The 24,421-nt window shown below is 73.3% G+C and overlaps 2 protein-coding genes across 2 annotated transcripts in view; one reads left to right on the plus strand and one right to left on the minus strand.

Moving 5' to 3' along the window:
- Nucleotides 1–14,706, plus strand: part of CAMSAP3 (calmodulin regulated spectrin associated protein family member 3) — a 31,249-nt gene extending 16,543 nt beyond the window's left edge. The window contains 12 exon segments of the mRNA XM_087777915.1: nucleotides 1,108–1,201; nucleotides 1,351–1,366; nucleotides 2,146–2,178; nucleotides 2,180–2,217; nucleotides 2,985–3,060; nucleotides 4,021–5,509; nucleotides 6,712–6,857; nucleotides 7,971–8,194; nucleotides 9,121–9,217; nucleotides 9,865–9,980; nucleotides 11,746–11,864; nucleotides 12,883–14,706. Of these exon segments, the coding sequence (XP_087634041.1) occupies nucleotides 1,108–1,201; nucleotides 1,351–1,366; nucleotides 2,146–2,178; nucleotides 2,180–2,217; nucleotides 2,985–3,060; nucleotides 4,021–5,509; nucleotides 6,712–6,857; nucleotides 7,971–8,194; nucleotides 9,121–9,217; nucleotides 9,865–9,980; nucleotides 11,746–11,864; nucleotides 12,883–13,326 (2,892 nt within the window). The 3' untranslated portion in view covers nucleotides 13,327–14,706.
- Nucleotides 14,707–14,833: 127 nt separating this feature from the next.
- On the minus strand, nucleotides 14,834–23,966 carry LOC148052931 (pre-mRNA-splicing factor SYF1-like; the record flags this gene model as incomplete). The annotated part of the gene is made up of 8 exons (XM_087777916.1): nucleotides 14,834–14,955; nucleotides 15,614–15,708; nucleotides 16,348–16,474; nucleotides 18,624–18,795; nucleotides 19,599–19,721; nucleotides 21,414–21,604; nucleotides 22,691–22,853; nucleotides 23,853–23,966. Coding segments are annotated over 8 exons (1,047 nt in total), but the record flags the coding sequence as incomplete, so codon positions are not given.
- Between the last annotated feature and the right edge of the window lie 455 nt (nucleotides 23,967–24,421).

Genomic DNA, 24,421 nt, shown 5'->3' on the forward strand with positions numbered 1-24,421 from the left:
CACGGGGGCATGGGGGGGATTGGGGGGACACAGGGGCATGGGGGGGCATGGGGGGCATTGGGGGGATTGGGGACATGGGGGCGTGGGGGGATTGGGGGGACACGGGGGCATGGGGGGGAATGGGGGACTGGGGACATGGGGGGAATGGGGACATGGGGGGAATGGGGGGACATGGGGCCATGGAGGGACGTGGGGGGACACGGGGGCATGGGGGGGATTGGGGACATGGGGGGGACACAGGGGGACGAGACACGGGGAGGAATGGGGACATGGGAATGGGGACATGGGGGGATTGGGGGGCTGGGGGACACGGGGGGGATTGGGGACATGGGGGGACATGGGGACATGGGAGGAATGGGGGGATTGGGGGCGGGGGGACACGGGGGGACTGGGGACACCGAGGGATCGGGGCTTGGGGGGACGGGGGGATGAGGGGATTGGGGACATGGAGGGGACATGGGCGCATGGGGGACATGGGGGAGACACAGGGGGACTGGGGACATGGGGGGATTGGGGACAAGACTCATGGGGGGACACGGGGGGACTGGGGACACGGGGGGGCACAGGGGGCATTGGGAGGATTGGGGACACGGGGGGACTTGGAGGGACACGGGACAGGGCTTGGGGACACTGGGGATTGGGGTGGGGACAGGGATGTGGGGGACAGAGGGATGTGGGGATGGGACGTGGGGACATTGGGGGACATGGGGACATTTGGGACAGTGGGGACAGGGGACGTGGGGACACTGGGGACATTGGGAACATGGGGACATTTGGGACAGTGGGGACAGGGGATGTGGGGACACTGGGGACATTGGGAACATGGGGACATTTGGGACAGTGGGGACAGGGGATGTGGGGACACTGGGGGACACTGGGGACATTGGGAACATGGGGACATTTGGGACAGTGGGGACAGGGGATGTGGGGACACTGGGGGGACACTGGGGACACTGGGGGGACACTGGGGACGTGGGGCCGGGGCAGCCAGCGCGGTGCCGGGGGTGCAGGATGGGGGGTGCCCGGGGGGAGGTGACACACAGGGACACGGGGGAGGGGGGTGACACACGGGGACACCCCCGCCCTGACACCCCCCCCCCCCCCCAGCTGAACGTGGGGGCCTTCCTCGCCGAGCTCTTCCTCTGCTTCGAGGTGCTGCGGCCCCCCTTCGTGCGCCCCCGCCGCCTGGGGGGGCCCCCAGGTACGGGGGGGGGGGGGGGTCGGGGGGGGGGGGGGCCCCCAGGTACCGGGGGGCCTGGGTTGGGGACCCCGGGGAGGGGGTCAGGGTGCAGGGGTCGGGGCCAGGTTTGGGGGTATCTGGGGGGCACGGGAGGGGTGTGGGGGGCCCAGGTTTGGGGGCCCCCAGGTATGGGGGGGGCACGGGGAGGGTTTGGGGCCCCCAGGTATGGGGGGGGGGGCACGGGGGGGTTTGGGGGGCCCCCAGGTATGGGGGGGGGGGGCACGGGGGGGTCTGGGGGGCCCAGGTTTGGGGGGGCCCAGGGGGGTCGGGGGCATGGGGGGCCTGGGGGAGGGCTCAGGTTTGGGGGGCTCTGGGGGGGCCTGCAGATCTGGGGGGGAGGGGGCACAGGTTGGAGGGGTCTTGGGGGACCCCCGGGTTTGGGGGGCAGGTTTGGGGGTCTTGGGGGGACCCCCGGGGGGGGGGGCATAGGGGAGGCTGGGGGGTCCCCGGCTTTGGGGGGGCCCTGGGGGGGGCCCGGCTTTGGGGGGCACAGGGGGGTCTGGGGGGGGGGCCTGGTGTGGGGGGTGCCTGGGGGCCTGGGGGTTGTCACTGGGGGGGGACGGGGACTGGGAGCACTGGGATGGGGATGGGGTGGCACTGGGACCCCAGTATGGGGTGGGAGGGGCACTGGGACCCCAGTATTGGGGGCGGGGGGCACTGGGGAGGCTCTGGCTTACTGGGAGCCCCAGTATGGGGCTGGGGGGCACTGGGAGGCCAATCTGGGGGGGGGCACCCTCCAACGCTCCCCCCTCCCCCGCAGAGGCTCCGGCCGCGGGCGGGGCCCCGCCCCCCAAGAGCAGGGGGGGGGCGGGGGGGGCCGGGGGGTTGGGGGGTGCAGGGGCCCCCCCGCGGGGTTTGGGGGTGCAGGGCCCCCCCGCCCCCCCTCACCCCCCATCCCCCCCCAGCTCCCCCGGCTTCGCCTTCCGGCACCCGCTGCTTTCCGGGGGGCAGCCCCCCCCCACTGCGGGGGACCCCAGGTGAGACCCCCCCCCAGGGGGGACCCCGAAACTTTGGGGGTGCTTTCGTAGGGGGGAATTGGGGGGGGGGGCGGCTCGGGGGGGGCATTGGGCTTTGGGGGGGCACTGGGGGGTCTTTGGGAGGGGTCAGTGGGGTTTGGGGGGGTCCCTGGGGTCTTTGGGGGGCACTGGGGGGGTCTTTGGGCTTTGGGGGGGGTCAGTGGGGTTTGGGGGGCCCTGGGGGGTCTTTGAGGAGGCATTGGGATTTGGGGGGCTCGGGGGGGTCTTTGAGGGGTCACTGGGACTTGGGGGGCTCTGGGGGGCATTGGGGGGGGTCAGTGGGGTTTGGGGGGTCCCTGGGGTCTTTGGGGGGGCACCGGGGGGTCAGTGGGGTTTGGGGGGGCCCTGGGGGGTCTTTGAGGGGGCATTGGGATTTGGGGGGGCTCTGGGGTTTGGGGGGACCCTGGGGTCTTTGGGGGGCACTGGGGGGGTCTTTGAGGGGTCACTGGGACTTGGGGGGCTCGGGGGGCATTGGGGGGTCAGTGGGGTTTGGGGGGCTCGGGGGGGTCTTTGGGGGGCGTTGGGCTTTGGGGGGGCTCTGGGGGTTCACTGGGGTTTTGGGGGGCCCTGGGGTGGGCTTTGGGGGGGTTCTGGGGGGCATGGGGGGGTTATGGCGCTGTGGGGAGTTGGGGGGGGGTGCCTTGGGGGGGCTGGGGGGTATGGGGGGGCTCTGGGGTTTTGGGGGTGCACTCGGGGGGCTCTGGGGGTGACCCTGTGCCCCCCCCCAGGCTCCCTGCACCACTCCCCCTCCCTGCCCCACGGCGAGGGGGCCTTCGGCAAGGCCTGGAGCAAGAAGCCGTTGAGGTGAGGGGGGCACCCGTGGGTGCTGGGGGGGCACCCATGGGTGCTGGGGGGCAGATATGGGGGTCCCGGGGGCAGGGTGGGGAGGGGGTGGATTGGGTGCCGTGGGGTGCCCGGGTTCCGTGGGGCAGATGTGGGTGAGTGGGTGCCGTGGGGCAGAAGTGGGGTGCTTGGGTGGCAGGGGGCAGATGCGGGGTGCTGTGGGGCAGATGCGGGGCGCCATGGGGCAGATGCGGGGTACTGGGGTGCCGTGGGGCAGATGCAGGGCGCCATGGGGCAGATGCGGGGTACTGGGGTGCCGTGGGGCAGATGCAGGGCGCCATGGGGCAGATGCGGGGTACTGGGGTGCCGTGGGGCAGATGCGGGGCGCCGTGGGGCAGATGCGGGGTACTGGGGTGCCGTGGGGCAGATGTGGGGCGCCGTGGGGCAGATGCAGGGTACTGGGGTGCCGTGGGGCAGATGCGGGGCGCCATGGGGCAGATGCGGGGTACTGGGGTGCTGTGGGGCAGATGCGAGGCGCCATGGGGCAGATGCGGGGTACTGGGGTGCCGTGGGGCAGATGTGGGGCGCCGTGGGGCAGATGTGGGGTGCCATGGGGCAGATGCGAGGTGCCATGGGGCAGATGCGGGGTACTGGGGTGCCGTGGGGCAGAAGTGGGGCGCTGTGGGGCAGATGCGGGGCGCCATGGGGCAGATGCGGGGTACTGGGGTGCCGTGGGGCAGATGTGGGGCAGATGTGGGGCGCCATGGGGCAGATGCGAGGCGCCATGGGGCAGATGCGGGGTACTGGGGTGCCGTGGGGCAGATGTGGGGCGCCGTGGGGCAGAGCCGCCGGTGCAGATACAGAAGACGGGGTGCTGGGGGCGAGGGGGGGGGGGAGCAGTGGGGCAGGGGCTGGTGGTGATGGGGGGCTGCCCCCCACCTCCCCCCCCCCCCCCATAACCCCCCGCCCCCTGCCCCACAGCCACCCCCTCTCCCAAGCCGTCTCCTTCAGCATCCCCTTCGGCCTCGACAGCGACGTCGACATCGTGATGGGCAACCCGGGGGGGGCCGCCCTGGCCCGCTCCGCCAGCACCGACAGCCTGCCCCTCCCCCGCCGCCCCCCGCCCCCCCGCCTGCCCCCCAACTCCTCCCCGCCGCCGCCCCCCGCCTCGCTACCCAACGGCCTCCCCGAGACCCCCGGCCCGGAGCTGCCCACCATCGAGGAAGCTCTTCAGATCATCCACAGTTCCGAACGGCTTCTTCCCGAAGGAGCCCCCGACACCTTTTACCTCCATTCCCCGGATCCCCCCGTGGATATCGGGGACCCCCCGGCGCCCCCCAACCTCCGCCAGCCCCCCGTTTCCACCCCCGAGCCCCCGGCCCCCTCCGGCCGGACCATGACCAGCTTCGCCGAACGCAAGAAGAAACTGGAAGAAGCCGCCGGGGTTGGGGGCGGCGCCGCCGCCGCTGGGTCCCCCCGGATTTTAGGGGCTCACCCCGAAGCCGGCGAAGGCCTGAGCGCCGAAATGAGTCAGCTGAGCGCCCGGTTGGAGGAGAAACGCCGCGCCATCGAGGCGCAGAAGAAGAGGATCGAAGCCATCTTCGCCAAGCACCGCCAACGCTTGGGCAAGAGCGCCTTCCTCCAGCTCAAGCGAGGGGGCGAGGAAGAGGAGGAGGAGGAGGAGGGGGAGGAAGGTTCCGGCGGGAAGAAACAAGTCACCTTCGCCCCGCCGGACCCCTCCGGCCATTACGAGGCGGCGGTGGCCAAGCTGAGCACGGCGCTCAGCACCCTCCAGTTGGACATGCAACGCTTGAGTCAACAGCAGCAACGGCTCCTGCAGGACCAACGTCCTCCCGCCGGCCAAGCTTGGGTCATCCCCGTCCCCAAGGGGGGACGAGGGGCCGCCGCCGCCGCCCCGCCGCCCAAAGCACCCGCCTCCCCTTCGCCGTCGCGGAAAGCGGGGGTCCCGCCGGCCCGCAAGCCCCCCCGGAGCCCGCGGCGGCCACGGCCGGCCGAGCTGAAGTTGCCCACCTTGACGCGGGTCTTGACGCCCCCCAACGACGTCGACACCTTGCCCCATCTCCGGAAGTTCTCCCCCAGCCAAGTGCCCGTCCAAACCCGCTCCTCCATCCACTTCTCCGAGGAGGAAGAGGAGGATGAAGAAGGTCCTTTGCCCGGGCCGCCCCCGCCCCCCGATTCGCCCGATCCCCCCGAGATGGAGGCGAGGGGCAACCTGCGCCCGGCGGGGACCACCCGGGTGTCGGGCGACGGCACCAGCGACGTCTCCTCGCCGGGCGAGCGCCGGGCCAGCCTGATCGAGGTGCCGCTGGGCAGCCTGCGGGCCGAGGAGGAGGAGGAGGAGGAGGAGGAGGAGGAGGAGGAGGAAGGCGAGGGGGACTCCTTGGAGGGGTCGCCCACCGAGGCGGGGGCCGGCGCCGAGAGCAGAGCCAGCCTCGGCTTCTTCTTCAAGGTACGGCGGGGGCGTGGCGACCATGGCGGCGGTGGGGCGGGGATGGGTGGCCATGGTGGCCCGGGGATGGTGGCCATGGTGGCCCGGGGATGACGGCCAAGGTGGAGCAGGGATGGGTGTCACGGTGGCACGGGGATGATGGAGGTGGGGGAAGAGGGACGATGGCCCTGGTGGCACGGGGATGATGGACGTGGTGGCACGGGGATGGGTGTCATGGTGGCATGGTGATGATGGAGGTGGTGGCCCGGGGATGGTGGCCTTGGTGGCCCGGGGATGACGGCCAAGGTGGAGCAGGGATGGGTGTCACGGTGGCACGGGGATGATGGAGGTGGGGGAAGAGGGACGATGGAGGTGGTGGCACAGGGACGATGGCCCTGGTGGCACGGGGATGATGGACGTGGTGGCCCGGGGATGGTGGCCATGGTGGCCCGGGGATGGTGGCCAAGGTGGAGCAGGGATGGGTGTCATGGTGGCACGGGGATGGGTGACAGGGGGATGATGGCCATGGTGACGTGGGGATGGGTGGCACGGTGACGTGGGGATGGGTGACAGGGGGATGACGGCCATGGTGACATGGGGATGGGTGGCACGGTGACGTGGGGATGGGTGACAGGGGGATGAGGGCCATGGTGACGTGGGGATGGGTGGCACGGTGACGTGGGGATGGGTGACAGGGGGATGAGGGACGTGGTGGCAGGGGGATGAGGGCCACGGTGGGGCGTGGCGCTGGGGGCGATGGCCGCGGTGGCACGGTGACACAGGGATGCTGGAGGTGGTGGCACCCGTGAGCGGGTGGGGGTCCCTGTTAGCGGGTGGGGGTCCCCATGAGTGGGTGCGGGGGTCCCCACGGGTGTGGGGTGCCACGATGGGGTGTGGTGGGGGTCCCATGGCGGGGTCCCACACCGGGGGTCCCACGCGGGGTGGGGCGGGGGTCCCACGCTGGGGTGTGATGGGGGTCCCACGCGGGGTGGGGCAGGGGTCCCACACCAGGGGTCCCACGCTGGGGGTCCCACGCTGGGGTGTGATGGGGGTCCCACAGGGGTCCCACGCGGGGTGGGGTGGGGGTCCCACGCCAGGGGTCCCACGGGGGTCCCACGCCGGGGGTCCCACGCTGGGGTGTGATGGGGGTCCCACGCGGGGTGGGGCGGGGGTCCCACGCCGGGGGTCCCACGGCGGGGGTCCCACGCGGGGTGCGGCGGCAGGCGGAGGGCCCGGCGGAGGCGGCGATGGCGCAGCGGCGTGCCAGCCTGCTGGAGCGGCAGCAGCGGCGCAGCGAGGAGGCCCGGCAGCGGCGGCTCTGGCTGGAGGCCGAGCGCCAGCGGCGCCAGAGGGAGGAGGCCGAGGCCAGGTGGGGGGGGCACCGGGGGGAGGGGGGGGGGCACCCACCCGCATGGGGCGGGGGGGGGGTCTCCCCCCTGACCCCCCCACCCCAGGGTGCGGGGGTCTCGCCCACTGTCGTCCCCCATTTTGGGTTTGGGGGGTCTCACCCATTGCCCCCCCCCCCCATTTTGGGTGCGGGGGTCTCACCCACATCCCCCCCCCCCATTTTGGTTCAGGGGGGTCTCACCCATGGCCCCCCCACCTCCCCCGTTTTGGGTGCAGGGGGGGTCTCACCCATGGCCCCCCCACCCCAGGGCGGGTGTGTGGGGGGCTCACCCAATGCCCCTCCATTTTGGGTGCAGGGGGGGGGGCCCCCCCCCCTCCCTCCCCCCCCCCCCCCCCGTTTTGGGGGGGGGGGGGGTCTCACCCCCGTCCCCCCCCAAGTGGGTGCAGGGGGGGTCTCACCCATTGCCCCCCCCCCCCATTTTGGGTGCAGGGGGTCTCACCCACATCCGTCCCCCCCCATTTTGGGGTTGGGGGGGGGGTGTCCTCACCCACTGTCCCCCCCATTTTGGGTGCAGGGGGGTCTCACCCATCGCCCCTCCCCCCCCCCAGGGTGCAGGGTGGGTGCGGGGGGGTCTCACCCCTCTCCCCCCTAGGGTGGGTTCAGGGGGGGGGGGAGGGGTCTCAGCCCTGTCCCCCCGGTGCAGGGTGGGTGCGGGGGGGTCTCACCCACCCCCCCCTCCAGGGTGCAGGGGGGTCTCACCCATCGCCCTCCCCCCCCCCCCCCCGGGCGCGGGGGGGGGGGGGGGGGGGCTCACCCCTCTCCCCCCTAGGGTGGGTTGGGGGGGGGGGGGAGGGGTCTCAGCCCTGTCCCCCCGGTGCAGGGTGGGTGCGGGGGGGTCTCACCCCTCTCCCCCCTAGGGTGGGTGCGGGGGGGGGGTCTCACCCCTCTCCCCCTAGGGTGGGTTCGGGGGGGGGAGGGGGGTCTCAGCCCTGTCCCCCCGGTGCAGGGTGGGTGCGGGGGTCTCACCCCTCTCCCCCTAGGGTGGGTTCGGGGGGGGGGGGGGGCCTCACCCCCCCCCCCCCTAGGGTGGGTTCCGGGGGGGGGAGGGGTCTCAGCCCTGTCCCCCCGGTGCAGGGTGCCGCCGGAGCCCCCCCGCGCCCCTGAGGAGGAGGGGGGCCGCCGCGGGGACTTCACGCGCCAGGAGTCCGAGCGGGGGCAGCAGCTGAAGCTGATGGAGGAGCTGGAGAAGGTGCTGCGCCCCCCCCGCCCCCCCCGCGCCCCCCGCGCCCCCCGCGGCCCCCGGCCCCGCTGCTGCGACGACTCCGCCCTGGCCCGCAGCCCCCCCAAGGGGCTCCTCGGTACGGGGGGGCTTGGGGACAGGGGGACATGGGGGGGACATGGGGGTACAGCCCCCCCAAGGGGCTCCTCGGGACGGGGGGGCTTGGGGACAGGGGGACATGGGGGGGACATGGGGGGGGACATGGGGGCACAGCCCCCCCAAGGGGCTCCTCAGTACGGGGGGGCTTGGGGACAGGGGGACATGGGGGGGACAGGGGGACATGGGGGGGACATGGGGGGGACATGGGGGTACAGCCCCCCCAAGGGGCTCCTCGGTACGGGGGGCGTGGGGACAGGGGGACATGGGGGGGACATGGGGACATGGGGGCACAGCCCCCCCAAGGGGCTCCTCAGTACGGGGGGCGTGGGGACAGGGGGACATGGGGGGGACATGGGGGCACAGCCCCCCCAAGGGGCTCCTCGGTACGGGGGGGCTTGGGGACAGGGGGACATGGGGGGGACATGGGGACATGGGGGCACAGCCCCCCCAAGGGGCTCCTGGTACGGGGGGGCGTGGGGGGGACACTGGGGACATGGGGACAGGGGGACAGGGGGACAGGGGGACATGGGGGGGGAGGAGAGGCCCCGCCAAGGGGCTCCTGGCAGTGGGGACGGGGAGGACACGGGGACAGAGGGACACACGGACACAAGGACATGGGGACACAGGGACAGAGAGGCATGGGGACACGGGAACAGAGGGAGACGGGGAGAGAGGGACACGAGGACACGAGGACAGGGGGACACGGGGACAGAGGGACACGGGGACACGAGGACAGGGGGACACGAAGACAGAGGGACACGGGGACAGGGGGACACGAGGACAGGGGGACACGGGGACAGAGGGACACGGGGACACGAGGACAGGGGGACATGAGGACACGAGGACAGGGGGACACGGGGACAGGGGGACACGGGGACAGAGGGACACGGCTCCGCGTCCCCGCAGGCGCCCGCCTCTCCAAGGTTTACTCCCAGAGCACCCTCTCCCTCTCCACCGTGGCCGCCGACCCCGGGGGCACCCACCCCGCCGGGCGGGCACCCAGGTGGGGCTGGGGGGAGGGGGGGAGGGGGGTCAGGGTGGGGGGCTGGGGTCTGGGGGGGGGGTCAGGGTGGCGGGGTTCTGGGTGGGGGTCTGGGGCCTGGGGGGGGCAGGGTGGGGGTGAGGGGGGCTGGGTGGGGGGCTGGGGCCTGGGGGGGGTCAGGGGGTGGGGGTGAGGGGGGGCTGGGGTCCGAGGGGGGTGCGGGGGGGGCTGGGGGTCGGGGGGGGTGAGGGGGTTCTGGGTGGGGGTCTGGGGTCTGGGGGGGTCAGGGTGTGGGTGAGGGGGTCTGGGTGGGGGTCTGGGGCCTGGGGGGGTCAGGGTGGGGGTGGGGGGGTTCTGGGTGGGGGGCTGGGGCCTGGGGGGGTCAGGGGGTGGGGGTGAGGGGGGGCTGGGGTCCGAGGGGGGTGGTGGGGGGGGCTGGGGGTCGGGGGGGTGAGGGGGGTCTGGGTGGGGGTGAGGGGGGCTGGGGGGTCAGGGTGGGGGGCTGGGGTCTGAAGGGGGGTTGGGGGGGTCAAGGTGGGGGTCCGGGATCCGAGGAGGGGTCAGGGTGGGGGTGAGGGGGGTCCGGGTGTCGGAGCGGGGCGCCGGGGGTCAAGGTCAGGGTGGGGGTGGGGCGGGGCGGGCGCGTGACCCCGTGACCCCGTCCCCAGCCGGGCCGCGTCCCCCTCGGGGCCGATGTCCCCCGGGCGCCTCCCCCCCGGGCGCGAGCGCGAGTGGGAGAACGAGTCCAGCGCCTCCTCCCCCGCCTCCGTCCCCGAGTACACGGGTGAGTGTCCCCGCGTCACCTTGTGTCACCCCCTGTCCCCTGTGTCACCCCTCTGTGTCACCCCGTGTCCCCCCCCCCGTCCCCGAGTACACAGGTGAGTGTCCCCGCGTCACCTTGTGTCACCCCCTGTCCCCTGTGTCACCCCTCTGTGTCACCCCTCTGTGTCACCCTGTGTCCCCCCCCCGTCCCCGAGTACACAGGTGAGTGTCCCCGCGTCACCTTGTGTCACCCCCTGTCCCCTGTGTCACCCCTCTGTGTCACCCCTCTGTGTCACCCCTCTGTGTCACCCCGTGTCCCCCCCATCCCCGAGTACACGGGTGAGCGTCCCCGCGTCACCTTGTGTCACCCCCTGTCCCCTGTGTCACCCCTCTGTGTCACCCCGTGTCCCCCCCGTCCCCGAGTACACAGGTGAGTGTCCCCGCGTCACCTTGTGTCACCCCCTGTCCCCTGTGTCACCCCTCTGTGTCACCCCTCTGTGTCACCCCTCTGTGTCACCCTGTGTCCCCCCCGTCCCCGAGTACACGGGTGAGTGTCCCCGCGTCACCTTGTGTCACCCCCTGTCCCCTGTGTCACCCCTCTGTGTCACCCCTCTGTGTCACCCCTCTGTGTCACCCCGTGTCCCCCCCATCCCCGAGTACACGGGTGAGCGTCCCCGCGTCACCTTGTGTCACCCCCTGTCCCCTGTGTCACCCCTCTGTGTCACCCCGTGTCCCCCCCGTCCCCGAGTACACGGGTGAGTGTCCCCGCATCACCTTGTGTCACCCCCTGTCCCCTGTGTCACCCCTCTGTGTCACCCCGTGTCCCCCCCCGTCCCCGAGTACACGGGTGAGTGTCCCCGCGTCACCTTGTGTCACCCCCTGTCCCCTGTGTCACCCCTCTGTGTCACCCCGTGTCCCCCCCGTCCCCGAGTACACGGGTGAGTGTCCCCGCATCACCTTGTGTCACCCCCTGTCCCCTGTGTCACCCCTCTGTGTCACCCCTCTGTGTCACCCCTGTGTCACCCTGTGTCCCCCCCTCCGTCCCTGAGTACACGGGTGAGTGTCCCCGCGTCACCTTGTGTCACCCCCTGTCCCCTGTGTCACCCCTCTGTGTCCCCCCCGTGTCCCCCCCCCCGTCCCCGAGTACACGGGTGAGTGTCCCCGCGTCACCTTGTGTCACCCCCTGTCCCCTGTGTCACCCCTCTGTGTCACCCCGTGTCCCCCCCCCGTCCCCGAGTACACGGGTGAGCGTCCCCGTGTCACCTTGTGTCACCCCCTGTCCCCTGTGTCACCCCTCTGTGTCACCCCGTGTCCCCCCCCCGTCCCCGAGTACACGGGTGAGTGTCCCCGCATCACCTTGTGTCACCCCCTGTCCCCTGTGTCACCCCTCTGTGTCACCCCTCTGTGTCACCCCTGTGTCACCCTGTGTCCCCCCCTCCGTCCCTGAGTACACGGGTGAGTGTCCCCGCGTCACCTTGTGTCACCCCCTGTCCCCTGTGTCACCCCTCTGTGTCACCCCCGTGTCCCCTCCTCCGTCCCCGAGAACATGGGTGAGTGTCACCCTCTGTCACCCTGTGTCACCCCCGTGTCCCCTCCTCCGTCCCCGAGAACATGGGTGTCACCCGTGTCACCCCCCCGTGTCCCCCCTCCGTCCCCAAGTACACGGGTGAGTGTCCCCGTGTCCCCCCCGTGTCCCCTCGGGCTGCCCGTCCCCCGCAGCCCTGTCCCCTGCCGTCCCTGCCACCGCGTCCCCCCGCGGTGTCCCCGTTGTCACCGCCGCCCCCCAGGTCCCCGCCTGTACAAGGAGCCGAGCGCCAAGTCCAACAAGCACATCATCCACAACGCGCTGGCGCACTGCTGCCTGGCCGGCCGCGTCAACGAGCCCCAGAAGAACCGCGTCCTCGAGGTGAGCTGACGCGGGGACACCTTGGGGACACCTTGGGGACACGGCCCTGGGGGGGACACGTGGCCCTGGGGGGGGACATGGGGACACTGGGGCCCCCGTGGGCAGCGGGGGCCGCGTCAACGAGCCCCAGAAGAACCGCGTCCTCGAGGTGAGCTGACGCGGGGACACCTTGGGGACACCTTGGGGACACCTTGGGGACACGGCCCTGGGTGGGACACGTGGCCCTGGGGGGGGACATGGGGACACTGGGGCCCCCGTGGGCAGCGGGGGCCGCGTCAACGAGCCCCAGAAGAACCGCGTCCTCGAGGTGAGCTGACGCGGGGACACCGCGGGGACACCATGGGGACACCTTGGGGACACGGGGACACCTTGGGGACACGGCCCTGGGGGGGGGGACATGGGGACACTGGGGCCCCCGTGGGCAGCGGGGGCCGCGTCAACGAGCCCCAGAAGAACCGCGTCCTCGAGGTGAGCTGACGCGGGGACACCGCGGGGACACCTTGGGGACACCTTGGGGACACGGCCCTGGGTGGGACACGTGGCCCTGGGGGGGGACATGGGGACACTGGGGCCCCCGTGGGCAGCGGGGGGGGGGCCGCGTCAACGAGCCCCAGAAGAACCGCGTCCTCGAGGTGAGCCCCCCTGGGGACACGGGGACCCCCTGGGGGGGACATGGGGACACTGGGGACACCCCCGGGCCGGGGAGGGGGGGGTCACGTCAGCGAGCAGGGCCCATGGACACCCCCCCCCCCCATTTAACCCCTTCCTCCCCGGTGTGGGAGCAGGGCCCTGGGGTCCCCACGGGTGCCCCCCACCCACGGGTGCCCCCCACCCACGGGTGCCCCCCCGTCCCCGTCCCCCCCAGGAGGTGGAGAAGAGCAGGGCCCATGGACCCCCCCCCCATTTAACCCCTTCCTCCCCGGTGTGGGAGCAGGGCCCTGGGGTCCCCACGGGTGCCCCCACCCACGGGTGCCCCCCACCCACGGGTGCCCCCCCATCCCCCCCCCCCCCCCCCCAGGAGGTGGAGAAGAGCAAGGCCAACCACTTCCTCATCCTCTTCCGCGAGGGCGGCTGCCAGTTCCGCGCCCTCTACACGCTGGGGGGGGACCCCCCGGAGCTGCGGCGCCTGGCGGGGGCGGGGCCCCGCGCCGTCCCCCTCCCCATGGTCAAGGGCATCTACAAGTACCACTCGGACCGCAAGCGCTTCAGCCAGATCCCCGCCAGGACCATGTCCATCGGCGTCGACGCCTTCACCATCCAGGGCCCCCTCGGGCAGCCCCGCAAGCCCGGCACCCCCAAAAAGCCCGGCACCCCCAAATGGGGGGGGGGGGGGGGAGGGGCACCCCTGGGGGGGTTGGTGGCACCCTTGGGGGGGCACGGCAGCACCCTAGGCGGTTGGCGGCACCTTTGGGTGGGGTGGTGGCACCCCGGGGGGGGCATGTGGCACCCCTTGGGGGGTTGACGGCACCTTTGGGTGGGGTGGTGGCACCCCGGGGGGGGTTGGTGGCACCCTTGGGTGGGGGTGATGGCACCCTGGGGGGTTGGTGGCACCCTTGGGTGGGGGTGATGGCACCTTTGGGGCGCACGGCGGCACCCTGGGGGGTTGGTGGCACCTTTGGGTGGGGGTGATGGCACCCGGGGGGGTTGGTGGCACCCTTGGGTGGGGTGGTGGCACCCCGGGGGGGTTGGTGGCACCCTTGGGGGGCACGGCGGCACCCTGGGGGGTTGGTGGCACCCTTGGGGGGGCACGGCAGCACCCTAGGCGGTTGGTGGCACCCTTGGGGGGCACGGCGGCACCCTGGGGGGTTGGTGGCACCCTTGGGGGGGCACGGCAGCACCCTAGGCGGTTGGTGGCACCCTTGGGTGGGGGTGATGGCACCCTGGGGGGGCACAGCAGCACCCTAGGCGGTTGGTGGCACCCTTGGGTGGGGTGATGGCACCCTGGGGAGTTGGTGGCACCCTTGGGGGGGCACGGCAGCACCCTAGGCGGTTGGTGGCACCCTTGGGTGGGGTGATGGCACCCTGGGGGGGCACGGCAGCACCCTAGGCGGTTGGTGGCACCTTTGGGTGGGGTGGTGGCACCCCTGGGGGGGGCATGTGGCACCCCTGGGGGGTTGATGGCACCCTTGGGGGGCACGCTGGCACCCTGGGGGGTTGGTGGCACCTTTGGGTGGGGTGGTGGCACCCTGGGGGGGACATGGCACCCCTAGGAGGTTGGTGGCACCCTTGGGTGGGGGTAAGGGGGGGGGGGGTGCCCTCCCCCACCCCCGAAACGGGGCTGGGGCACAGGAGCGCCCCGGGGGACACAGCGGGGGGGATGGGTTGTCCCCAAGCTCGGTGTCGTGTGCCCCCCCCCCAGGTTTGGGGACACGGGGACCCCAGGGAGGTGCTGCTGCGGCCTGGTGCCACCGCTGCCCCCCCCGCCCCCCCCCCCCGTGAGGCGGGGGACAGGGTGACACAGCTGGGGGGGACAGGGACCATGGGGACACCCCCAGTTTTGGTGCCACACGGGGTCGGGGACGCGGTGACGCCGTGGGAGGTGACACTGGGGACACGGGACAGAGCCACCAGCGCCCATCCCCCCCCCCCCCGGGGTCCCCCGTGCCCCTCCCCCCCGGGAGGGCTGTTTGGGGGGGGGGGGGGGAGACCCTGTGCCCCCCCCACCGTGTCCCCAATGTCCCCAGGGTGCCACTGGCGCTGCCCCCTGCCAACGTCCCCACTGGGGACACGGGGGGGGTGGGGGGTGTTTGGGGGGGGGTCGTGTGTCCCCCCCGTGTCATTGTCACTTAATAAAGTAACTTAAAGGGCCCGGGCGCCTCCTTTCTTTGGGGGGGGGGGGCACCCATGGGGGGGGGCACCCACGATGCCGCGATGGGGGTGCTGCCCCGTCCCCCCCCCGAGGGGCTGGGGGCACCCAAAGGGGGGGGGTGTCCCCTCTGTCCCCCCCCACCCAAGGGGGCACCCACGCGCACGGTAAAAAGGGGGTTTATTGGGGGGGGGGGCGGGGGGGGCAGGGGGGTCCCGCGCCCTCAGTCGTCCTTGAGGCCCCCGAAGAGGGAGGGGGGCACCCGCTTCTGCTCCAGCGGCACCTCTGGGGGGGGAGGGGGGTCAGGGCCACCCGCGTCCCCTCCCCCCGTCACCCCGGGTCCCCCCCCGTCCCCATGCCCTGCCCCACGCTGTGCCCCCATCCCCCCCCCCGGTCTCCCCCCGTGTCCCCCCAATGTCCCCGTGTCCCCCCATCCCTCCGTGTGCCCCCGTCCCCCCAATGTCCCTGTGTCCCCCCATCCCTCCGTGTCCCCCCGTCCGCCGATGTCCCCGATGTCCCCATGTCCCCCCGATGTCCCCGTGTCCCCCCACCCCTCCGTGTCCCCCCATCCCTCCGTGTCCCCCGTGTCCCCCCGTGTCCCCCCGATGTCCCCGTGTCCCCCGCTGTCCCCATGTCCCCCCATCCCTCCGTGTCCCCCCGTCCCCCCCGTGTCCCCGTGTCCCCCCGATGTCCCCGTGTCCCCCCACCCCTCCGTGTCCCCCCATCCCTCCGTGTCCCCCGTGTCCCCCCGTCCCCTGATGTCCCCATGTCCCCCCGTCCCCCCGTGTCCCCCCGATGTCCCCGTGTCCCCCTGTCCCCCGCTGTCCCCATGTCCCCCCATCCCCCCGTGTCCCCCCGATGTCCCCGTGTCCCCCTGTCCCCCGTTGTCCCCATGTCCCCCCATCCCTCCGTGTCCCCCCGATGTCCCCGTGTCCCCCCGTACCGTCGGGCTCGGGCTCGTCCTCGTCCCCCAGGTCGATCTCGTCGGGGTTCCCCTGCTGGGAGAGGGCGGCCAGAGCCTCCCGCGGGCCCTCGGCCCTGCGCCCCGTCAGCACCCGCAGGGGGCACCCACGGGGGGGGGGGGGGCACCCACGGGTGGCGGGGGGGGGGGGGGGCATAGGGCCGGTGCGGGGGCCAGGAAGGCGAGAGGTGACGTGGGGACAGCAGCCAAGGGGGGACACAAAGGTGACGCCCGGGGGGGGGGGGGCACCCATGGGTGGGGGGGTCAGGGTGACAGCCAAGGGGATGGGGGTGGGGAGGTGACAGCGTCCGTGTGTCGTCGTCCCCCCCCCCCCGAGCTTGTCCTCGGCATGAGGGACGCGGGGGTGGCCCCACGGAGGTGACAGGGTGACAGCACCCACCTGGCCAAGGGGACACTGTCCTCACTGGGGGGGGGGGGACGGACACACGACACACACAAAGGTGACCCCCCCCCCCCCACGGGGGGGTGACAGTCCCCACGTGGCCACGAGGACCTTGTCCTGGGCGCGGGGGGGCACAGGGAGGTGACCCCATGGAGGTGACACCACCCACCTGAACGCCAGGACGTTGGCACGGGGCTGGGGGGGGGGAACACGGACGGACAGACGGACACAGGGGAGGTGACAGTCCCCGTCCCCCCCCCCTTGTCCCCATCGCGGGAGGGGACGGGGAGGGGGTCGGGGTGGCAGCACCCACCTGACGAAGAGGACCTTGTCCTTGGGGCGGGGGGCGTCGCGCTGGGCCTCGGCCGCCAGCTGCTCCGCCCGCTGCTCCAGCAGCTTCATGTCGTCCAGCCCGCTCTGCCCCGGCGCCAGGTCCGACACTGGGGACGGCGGGGACCTCACCGCGGGTCCCCACGGCCCCCGCCCCCCCGCCGGGGGCCCACGGAGGGGTCCCGCGCCCACGCTGGGGGCCTGTGGGTGCTCCCCGCGTCCCCCTGCCCACGCTGGGGGCCCACGGAGGGGTCCCGCGCCCACGCTGGGGGTCTGTGGGTGCTCCCCGCGTCCCCCTGCCCACGCTGGGGGCCCACGGAGGGGTCCCGCGCCCCCCTGCCCACGCTGGGTGTCTGTGGGTGCTCCCCGCGTCCCCCTGCCCACGCTGGGGGCCCACGGGGGGGTCCCGCGTCCCCCTGCCCACGCCAGGGACCCCTAGAAGCTCCCACGTCCCCCTGCCCACGCTGGGTGCCCACAGGGGGGTCCCACGTCCCCCTGCCCACACTGGGGGCCCACGGAGGGGTCCCGCGCCCCCCTGCCCACGCTGGGTGTCTGTGGGTGCTCCCCGCGCCCCCCTGCCCACGCTGGGGGCCCACGGGGGGGTCCCGCGCCCCCCTGCCCACGCTGGGTGTCTGTGGGTGCTCCCCGCGTCCCCCTGCCCACGCTGGGGGCCCACGGGGGGGTCCCGCGCCCCCCTGCCCACGCCAGGGACCCCTAGAAGCTCCCACGTCCCCCTGCCCACGCTGGGGGCCCACGGAGGGGTCCCGCGCCCCCCTGCCCACGCTGGGTGTCTGTGGGTGCTCCCCGCGTCCCCCTGCCCACGCTGGGGGCCCACGGAGGGGTCCCGCGCCCCCCTGCCCACGCTGGGGGTCTGTGGGTGCTCCCCGCGTCCCCCTGCCCACGCTGGGGGCCCACGGGGGGGTCCCGCGTCCCCCTGCCCACGCCAGGGACCCCTAGAAGCTCCCACGTCCCCCTGCCCACGCTGGGTGCCCACGGAGGGGTCCCACGTCCCCCTGCCCACACTGGGTGTCTGTGGGTGCTCCCCGCGCCCCCCTGCCCACGCTGGGGGCCCACGGAGGGGTCCCGCGCCCCCCTGCCCACGCTGGGTGTCTGTGGGTGCTCCCCGCGTCCCCCTGCCCACGCTGGGGGCCCACGGGGGGGTCCCGCGCCCCCCTGCCCACGCTGGGCGTCTGTGGGTGCTCCCCGCATCCCCCTGCCCACGCTGGGGGCCCACGGGGGGGTCCCGCGCCCCCCTGCCCACGCCAGGGACCCCTAGAAGCTCCCACGTCCCCCTGCCCACGCTGGGTGCCCACAGGGGGGTCCCACGTCCCCCTGCCCACGCTGGGTGTCTGTGGGTGCTCCCCACATCCCCCTGCCCACACCAGGGACCCCTAGAAGCTCCCACGTCCCCCTGCCCACGCTGGGTGCCCACGGGGGGGGTCCTACATCCCCCTGCCCGCACTGGGTGCCCACAGAGGGTCTCCGTGTCCCCCTGCCTGCACTGGGTGCCTGTGGGTGCTCCCCGTGTCCCCCTGTCCACGCTGGGTGCTCCCCACACCCATGGGTGCTCCCCATCCCTGTGGGTGCTCCCCACACCGACTGCCCACGGGTGCCCCCCATCCCCGTGGGTGCCCCCCATCCCCGTGGGCGCTCCCCAGCGCCCACAGCAGCCCCACAACTACACCCTGGTGCCCACGGGTGCTCCCCATCCCCACGGGCGCTCCCCACACCCACTGCCCACGGGTGCCCCCCATCCCCGTGGGTGCCCCCCATCCCCGTGGGCGCTCCCCAGCGCCCACAGCAGCCCCACAACTACACCCTGGTGCCCACGGGTGCTCCCCATCCCCACGGGCGCTCCCCACACCCACTGCCCACGGGTGCCCCCCATCCCCGTGGGTGCCCCCCATCCCCGTGGACGCTCCCCAGCGCCCACAGCAGCCCCACAACTACACCCTGGTGCCCACGGGTGCTCCCCATCCCCACGGGCGCTCCCCACACCCACTGCCCACGGGTGCCCCCCATCCCTGTGGGTGCCCCCCATCCCCGTGGGCGCTCCCCAGCGCCCACAGCAGCCCCACAACTACACCCTGGTGCCCACGGGTGCTCCCCATCCCCACGGGCGCTCCCCACACCCCTGGGTGCTCCCCGTGGGTGCTCCCCCCCATCCCTGTGACAGCCCCGTGCCCGCCGCTCTGCTGCCCACGGGTGCTCCCCACGCCCCACTGCCGCTCCCCAGCACCCCTGGGTGCCCCCGCTCACCCGTGCCGGTGGCGTTGCTGTAGACCTTGAGCATCTGGGAGGCCATGAAGTTGACCTGGGTGTTGTAGGTGGCCTGGACGCTGCGCTTGATGCGCAGCATCTCCCGGATCGTGTCCTCGTTGCCGTGGCGGATCTCAAAGTCCTTCCAGGTCTGCCAGAAGGTGGCCGTGATCTGGGGGGACCCGGGGGGGAGGACACGGGACACGGTGAGAGGGGACAGCCCATAGCCCTGGGGACACCCCTGGCAGTTGGTGCACCCCACGGCCCTGGGGACATCCTGGTACGTGGCACCCATGTCGCCCTGGGGACATTCGTGGCATTGGGGACACCTCTGGTACAGGGCACCCGTGTGGCCCTGGGGACATCCCTGGTGCTGGGGACACCCCTGGCACTGGGGACATCCCTGGCCCTGGGGATATCCTGGCATGTGGCACCCACGTGGCCCTGGGGACACCCCTGGCCCTGGGGACATCCTGGCATGTGGCACCCACGTGGCCCTGGGACACCCACCCCTGACACAGGGCACCCATGTGGCCCTGGGGACATCCTGGCATGTGGCACCTGTGTGGCCCTGGGGACATCCCTGGTGCTGGGGACAGCCCTGGCATGTGGCACCTGTGTGGCCCCAGGGATATTTGTGGCCCTGGGGACATCCCTGGCACAGGGCACCTGCGTGGCCTTGGGGACATCCTGTCACTGGGGACATCCCTGGCCCCGGGGACATCCCTGCCATGTGGCACCCGTGTGGCCCTGGGGACATCCCTGGCCCTGGGGACATCCCTGGCACAGGGCACCCGTGTGGCCCTGGGGACAGGCCTGACACCCCTGCCCCGTTGGGTGCCCCCCCTGCCCCGACGGCCGCCCCGTGGGCTACCACCCCGCCCTGATGGGTGCCCCCACCTGTGGGTGCCCCACTGGGTGCCCCCCCCCCCCCACCCGTGGGTGCCCCCCGCCCCACCGGGTGCCCGTGCTCACGCGGGGGTCGCAGATCTGGGAGCAGTAGGTGTAGATGGCGCGGGCCCGATCCACCTCCCCCAGCTTGCACTCCATGTCGGCGAAGCGCAGGCAGAGCTCCCGCGCCGCGTCGTCACCCAGCACCTGCCCGGCACCCACGGGGGGCGTCAGCACCCACGGGGGGCATCGGCACCCACAGGGGCACGTCAGCACCCACGGGGGGCATCGGCACCCACGGGGGGCGTCGGCACCCACGGGGGGCATCGGCACCCACAGGGGCACATCGGCACCCACGGGGGGCGTCGGCACCCACGGGGGGCATCGGCACCCACGGGGGGCATCGGCACCCACAGGGGCACATCGGCACCCACGGGGGGCGTCGGCACCCACGGGGGGCATCGGCACCCACAGGGGCACATCGGCACCCACGGGGGGCGTCGGCACCCACGGGGGGCATCGGCACCCACGGGGGGCACATCGGCACCCACGGGGGGCGTCGGCACCCACGGGGGCACATCGGCACCCCCAGGGGCACATCAGCACCCACGGGGAGCGTCAGCACCCACGGGGAGCGTCGGCACCCACGGGGGGCATCGGCACCCACGGGGGGCATCGGCACCCACAGGGGCACATCAGCACCCACGGGGGGCATCGGCACCCGTGAGGGACATCAACAACCCCAGGGGGACGTCGGCGCCCATGGGGGACGTCAGCACCCACGGGAGACATCAACAACCCCAGGGGGACGTCAGCGCCCACGGGAGATGTCAGCACCCATGGGGGACGTCAACAACCCCAGGGGGACGTCAGCATCCACGGGGGACATCAGCACCCTCGATGCCCCCAGGTCCCCGTCCCCACACCGCATCCCCCACATCCCCATGTCCCCCTCATCCCCCTGCCCCCGGGGCACCCGCACGTCCCCGTGTCCCCCCCTGGGTGCCCGCAGGTCCCCGTAGCCCCCAGGTGCCCCCATGTCCCCGTGTCCCCCCCGGTGCCCGCAGGTCCCCGTAGCCCCCAGGTGCCCCCATGTCCCCGTGCCCCCCTGGGTGCCCGCAGGTCCCTGTAGCCCCCAGGTGCCCCCATGTCCCTGTGTCCCCCCGGTACCCGCAGGTCCCCGTAGCCCCCAGGTGCCCCCGTGTCCCCCTGGGTGCCCGCAGGTCCCCGTAGCCCCCAGGTGCCCATGCCCCCCCTTGCCCCCATGTCCCCGTACCCCCCAGTGCCCACAGGTCCCCGTAGCCCCCAGGTGCCCCCATGTCCCCATGTCCCCCCAGTGCCCGCACACCCCAGATGCCCCCATGTCCCCCTGGGTGCCCGCACACCCCGGGTGCCCACACGTCCCCATGCCCCCTGGGCACCCGCAGGTCCCCGTGCCCCCCAGGTGCCCACACGTCCCCATGCCCCCTGGGCACCCACAGGTCCCCGTGCCCCCCAGGTGCCCCCATGTCCCTGTGCCCCCCGTGCCCCCGCAGGTCCCCGTGCCCCCCGGTGCCCACACGTCCCCATGCCCCCTGGGCACCCGCAGGTCCCCGTGCCCCCCAGGTGCCCACACGTCCCCATGCCCCCCAGGTGCCCCCATGTCCCTGTGCCCCCCAGGTGCCCCCGCAGGTCCCCATGCCCCCCAGGTGCCCCCATGTCCCTGTGCCCCCCAGGTGCCCCCGCAGGTCCCCGTGCCCCCCAGGTGCCCACACGTCCCCATGCCCCCTGGGCACCCGCAGGTCCCCGTGCCCCCCAGGTGCCCACACGTCCCCATGCCCCCCAGGTGCCCCCATGTCCCTGTGCCCCCCAGGTGCCCCCGCAGGTCCCCGTGCCCCCCGGCGCCCGCCCGGTGCCCACCTCGATGGCCTTCTGGTAGATGGGGCGGGTGTGGGTGACGCCGTAGAGCTCGGCCGCCCGCTTGATGTAGATGTTGAACATCTCGTGCTGCTGGGCGGGCAGGACGGCGCGGGTGGCGCGCTCGTACACCCCCATGGCGTGCCGCGCCAGCCCGAACTCCTCCTCCAGCTTGGCGTACAGCAGGTAGATGGCTGCGGGCACCCGGCGGCACCCGTCAGCGCCCGCTCCCACCTCGGGGTGCTGCCGGTGTGCCCCGAGGATTGGGGGAGGGCCCGGTGGGTGCCCAGGGTGGGGAACAAGGGTGCTGGGGGCCCTGACGTGCACCCAGAGGGGTGCCCAGGGGTGCTGGGGGACCCAATGTGTGCCCAGGGTGGGGAACAAGGGTGCTGGGGGCCCTGACGTGCACCTAGGGGGGTGCCCAGGGGTGCTGGGGGACCCAATGTGTGCCCAGGGTGGGGAACAAGGGTGCTGGGGGGGCCCCAAAACACGCCCAGGTGGGCACCCAGGGGTGCTAGGGGACCCAAAACATGCCCAGGCGGGCACCGAGAGGTGCTGGGAGATCCAACATGTGCCCAGGGGGGTGCCCAAGGGTGCTGGGGGTCCCAACACACACTCAGGTGGGCACCCAGGGGTGCTGGGGGGCCCCAAAACACGCCCAGGTGGGCGCCCAGGGGTGCAGGGCGTCCTGAAACACACCCAGGTGGGCACCCTGGGGTGCTGGGGGACCCAACATGTGCCCACGGTGGGGAACAAGGGTGCTGGGTGTCCTGAAACACACCCAGGTGGGTGCCCAGGGGTGCTGGGGGACCCACGTGTGCCCAAGGGGCTGCCCAAGGGTGCGGGGGGCCCCAAAACACGCTCAGGTGGGCACCCAAGGGTGCTGGGGGCCCCAAAACATGCTCAGGCGGGCACCCAGGGGTGCTGGGGGCCCCAAAACACACCCGTGTGGGCACCCAGGGGTGCTGGGGGACCCAATGTGTGCCCAGGAGGGCTGGGTGCCCCAATGCACACCCAGTTGGGTGCCTAGGGATACTGGGTGCCCTGAGGCACACCCAGGGGTGCTGGGGGTCCCAACACGCACCCAGGGGTGCTGGGAACCCCAACACGCACCCAGGGGGGGTACAAGGGGGCGCTGGGACCCCCCAACACGTGCCCGGGGCGGGGGCACCTAGGGCCTGGTGGGCTGTTGGGCACCCATCCTCGCCCCGATGGGCACCCAGCCTGGCACCCACCCCAACCCCACCCCCCCACCCCCCCCGCGCCCCCCGCGCCCCTACTCTTGGCGTATTTGGGGGGGCACCCGTCCAGCGCCTGCTCGAAGAGGTCCCGCGCCCGCTCCAGCTTGCGCCCGCCGTAGCGGGCGACGAACTTGCTGAGGTAGGTGTGCCAGATGTCCGCCACGTTGGGCCAGCGGAAGAGCGCGATGCCCCGCTCGTAGGCCTGCGGGTGACACCGCTGTCACCACCCTGACGCCCCCAGCGCCACCCCCGCCACTGCTGTCACCACCCCTGCCACCCCCGTCACCCCCCCGCTACTGCTGTCACTGCTGCCACCACCCTGACACCCCTGTCACCACCCCTGCCACCATCCTGCTACCCCACCATTGCTGCCACCACCCTGCCACTGCTGTCACCACCCCTGCCACCCCCGTCACCCCCCCGCTACTGCTGTCACTGCTGCCACCATCCTGCTACCCCACCATTGCTGCCACCACCCTGCCACTGCTGCCACCACCCTGCCACCACCCGTGCCAACACTGCCACCACCCTGCCACCCCCGTCACCACCCCTGCCACCGCTGTCACCACCCCGCCACCACTGTCACCACCCCTGCCACTGCTGTCACCACCCTGCCACCACCCCTGCCACTCCTGTCACCCCCCCTGCCACCATCCTTGACACTGCTGTCACCACCCCTGCCACCCCTGTCACTCCCCTGCCATTGCTGTCACTGCTGCCACCACCCTGCCACCATCCTGCCTCCACTGTCACCCAACTGCTGCTAGGTGTCCCCAACACCCTCCTCACGGTGACCCTGGCCCCTCCTTGGCCGCATGGTCCCCAGGGTGTCCCCAACACGCTCCCCAGGATCCCCCCGACACCCTCCCCAGCCACGGGGTGTCCCCGGGGTGTCCCCAGCACCCTCCCCAGCCATGGGTGTCCCTGGGGTGTCCCCAACACCCACCCCCCGGTGACCTTGACCCCCTCCCTGGTCACAGGGTCCCCAGGGTGTCCCCAACACCCTCCCCAGGATCTCCCCGACACCCTCCCCAGCCATGGGTGTCCCCGGGGTGTCCCCAGCACCCACTCCCCGGTGACCTTGAACCCCTCCCTGGTCACAGGGTCCCCAGGGTGTCCCCAACACCCTCCCCAGCCACGGGGTGTCCCCGGGGTGTCCCCAGCACCCTCCCGGGGTGTCGGGGTGCCGCGGGGTGCCCACCTTGAAGCTCTCCTCGAAGTAGCCGTGCTCCTCCAGGAAGAGGCCGTAGTTGATGACGATCTGGGGGGTGGCGATGCGCAGGTCCAGGATGCGGTCGTACACCGCCTTGGTGGACTGGGGGGGGGACGCGGGGGGTCAGCACCCACCACCCGGCACCCCAGGGGACGGCGGGGTGCTGGGGGGGGCAAGGGGATGGGGGCACCCCAGGGGACGGCAGGGTGCTGGGGGGGGTGGGGGGCGGACAGGGATGGGGGCACCCCAGGGGACGGCAGGGTGCTGGGGGGGTGGGGGGCGGACAGGGATGGGGGCACCCCAACGGACAGTGGGGTGCTGAGGTGGGGGGAAGGGGATGGGGGCACCCAGAGGGATTGGGGGGCACCCAGAGGGGACACGGGGGTGCCAAAGGGGACACGGGGGTGCCAGGGGGGCACCCAGAGGGGACACGGGGATGCCAAGGGGGACACAGGGGTGCCAGGGGGGCACCCAGAGGGGACACGGGGGTACCAAGGGACCCCAAAAGGTGCTGAGGGCATGGGGAGGGGCTGGGGGCACCCAGAGGGGACACAGGG

Source organism: Nipponia nippon, unplaced genomic scaffold (genome assembly GCF_047370975.1).
Source record: "Nipponia nippon isolate SJK-2023a ecotype South Korea unplaced genomic scaffold, ASM4737097v1 scaffold_42, whole genome shotgun sequence".
Taxonomy (NCBI): Eukaryota; Metazoa; Chordata; class Aves; order Pelecaniformes; family Threskiornithidae; genus Nipponia; species Nipponia nippon.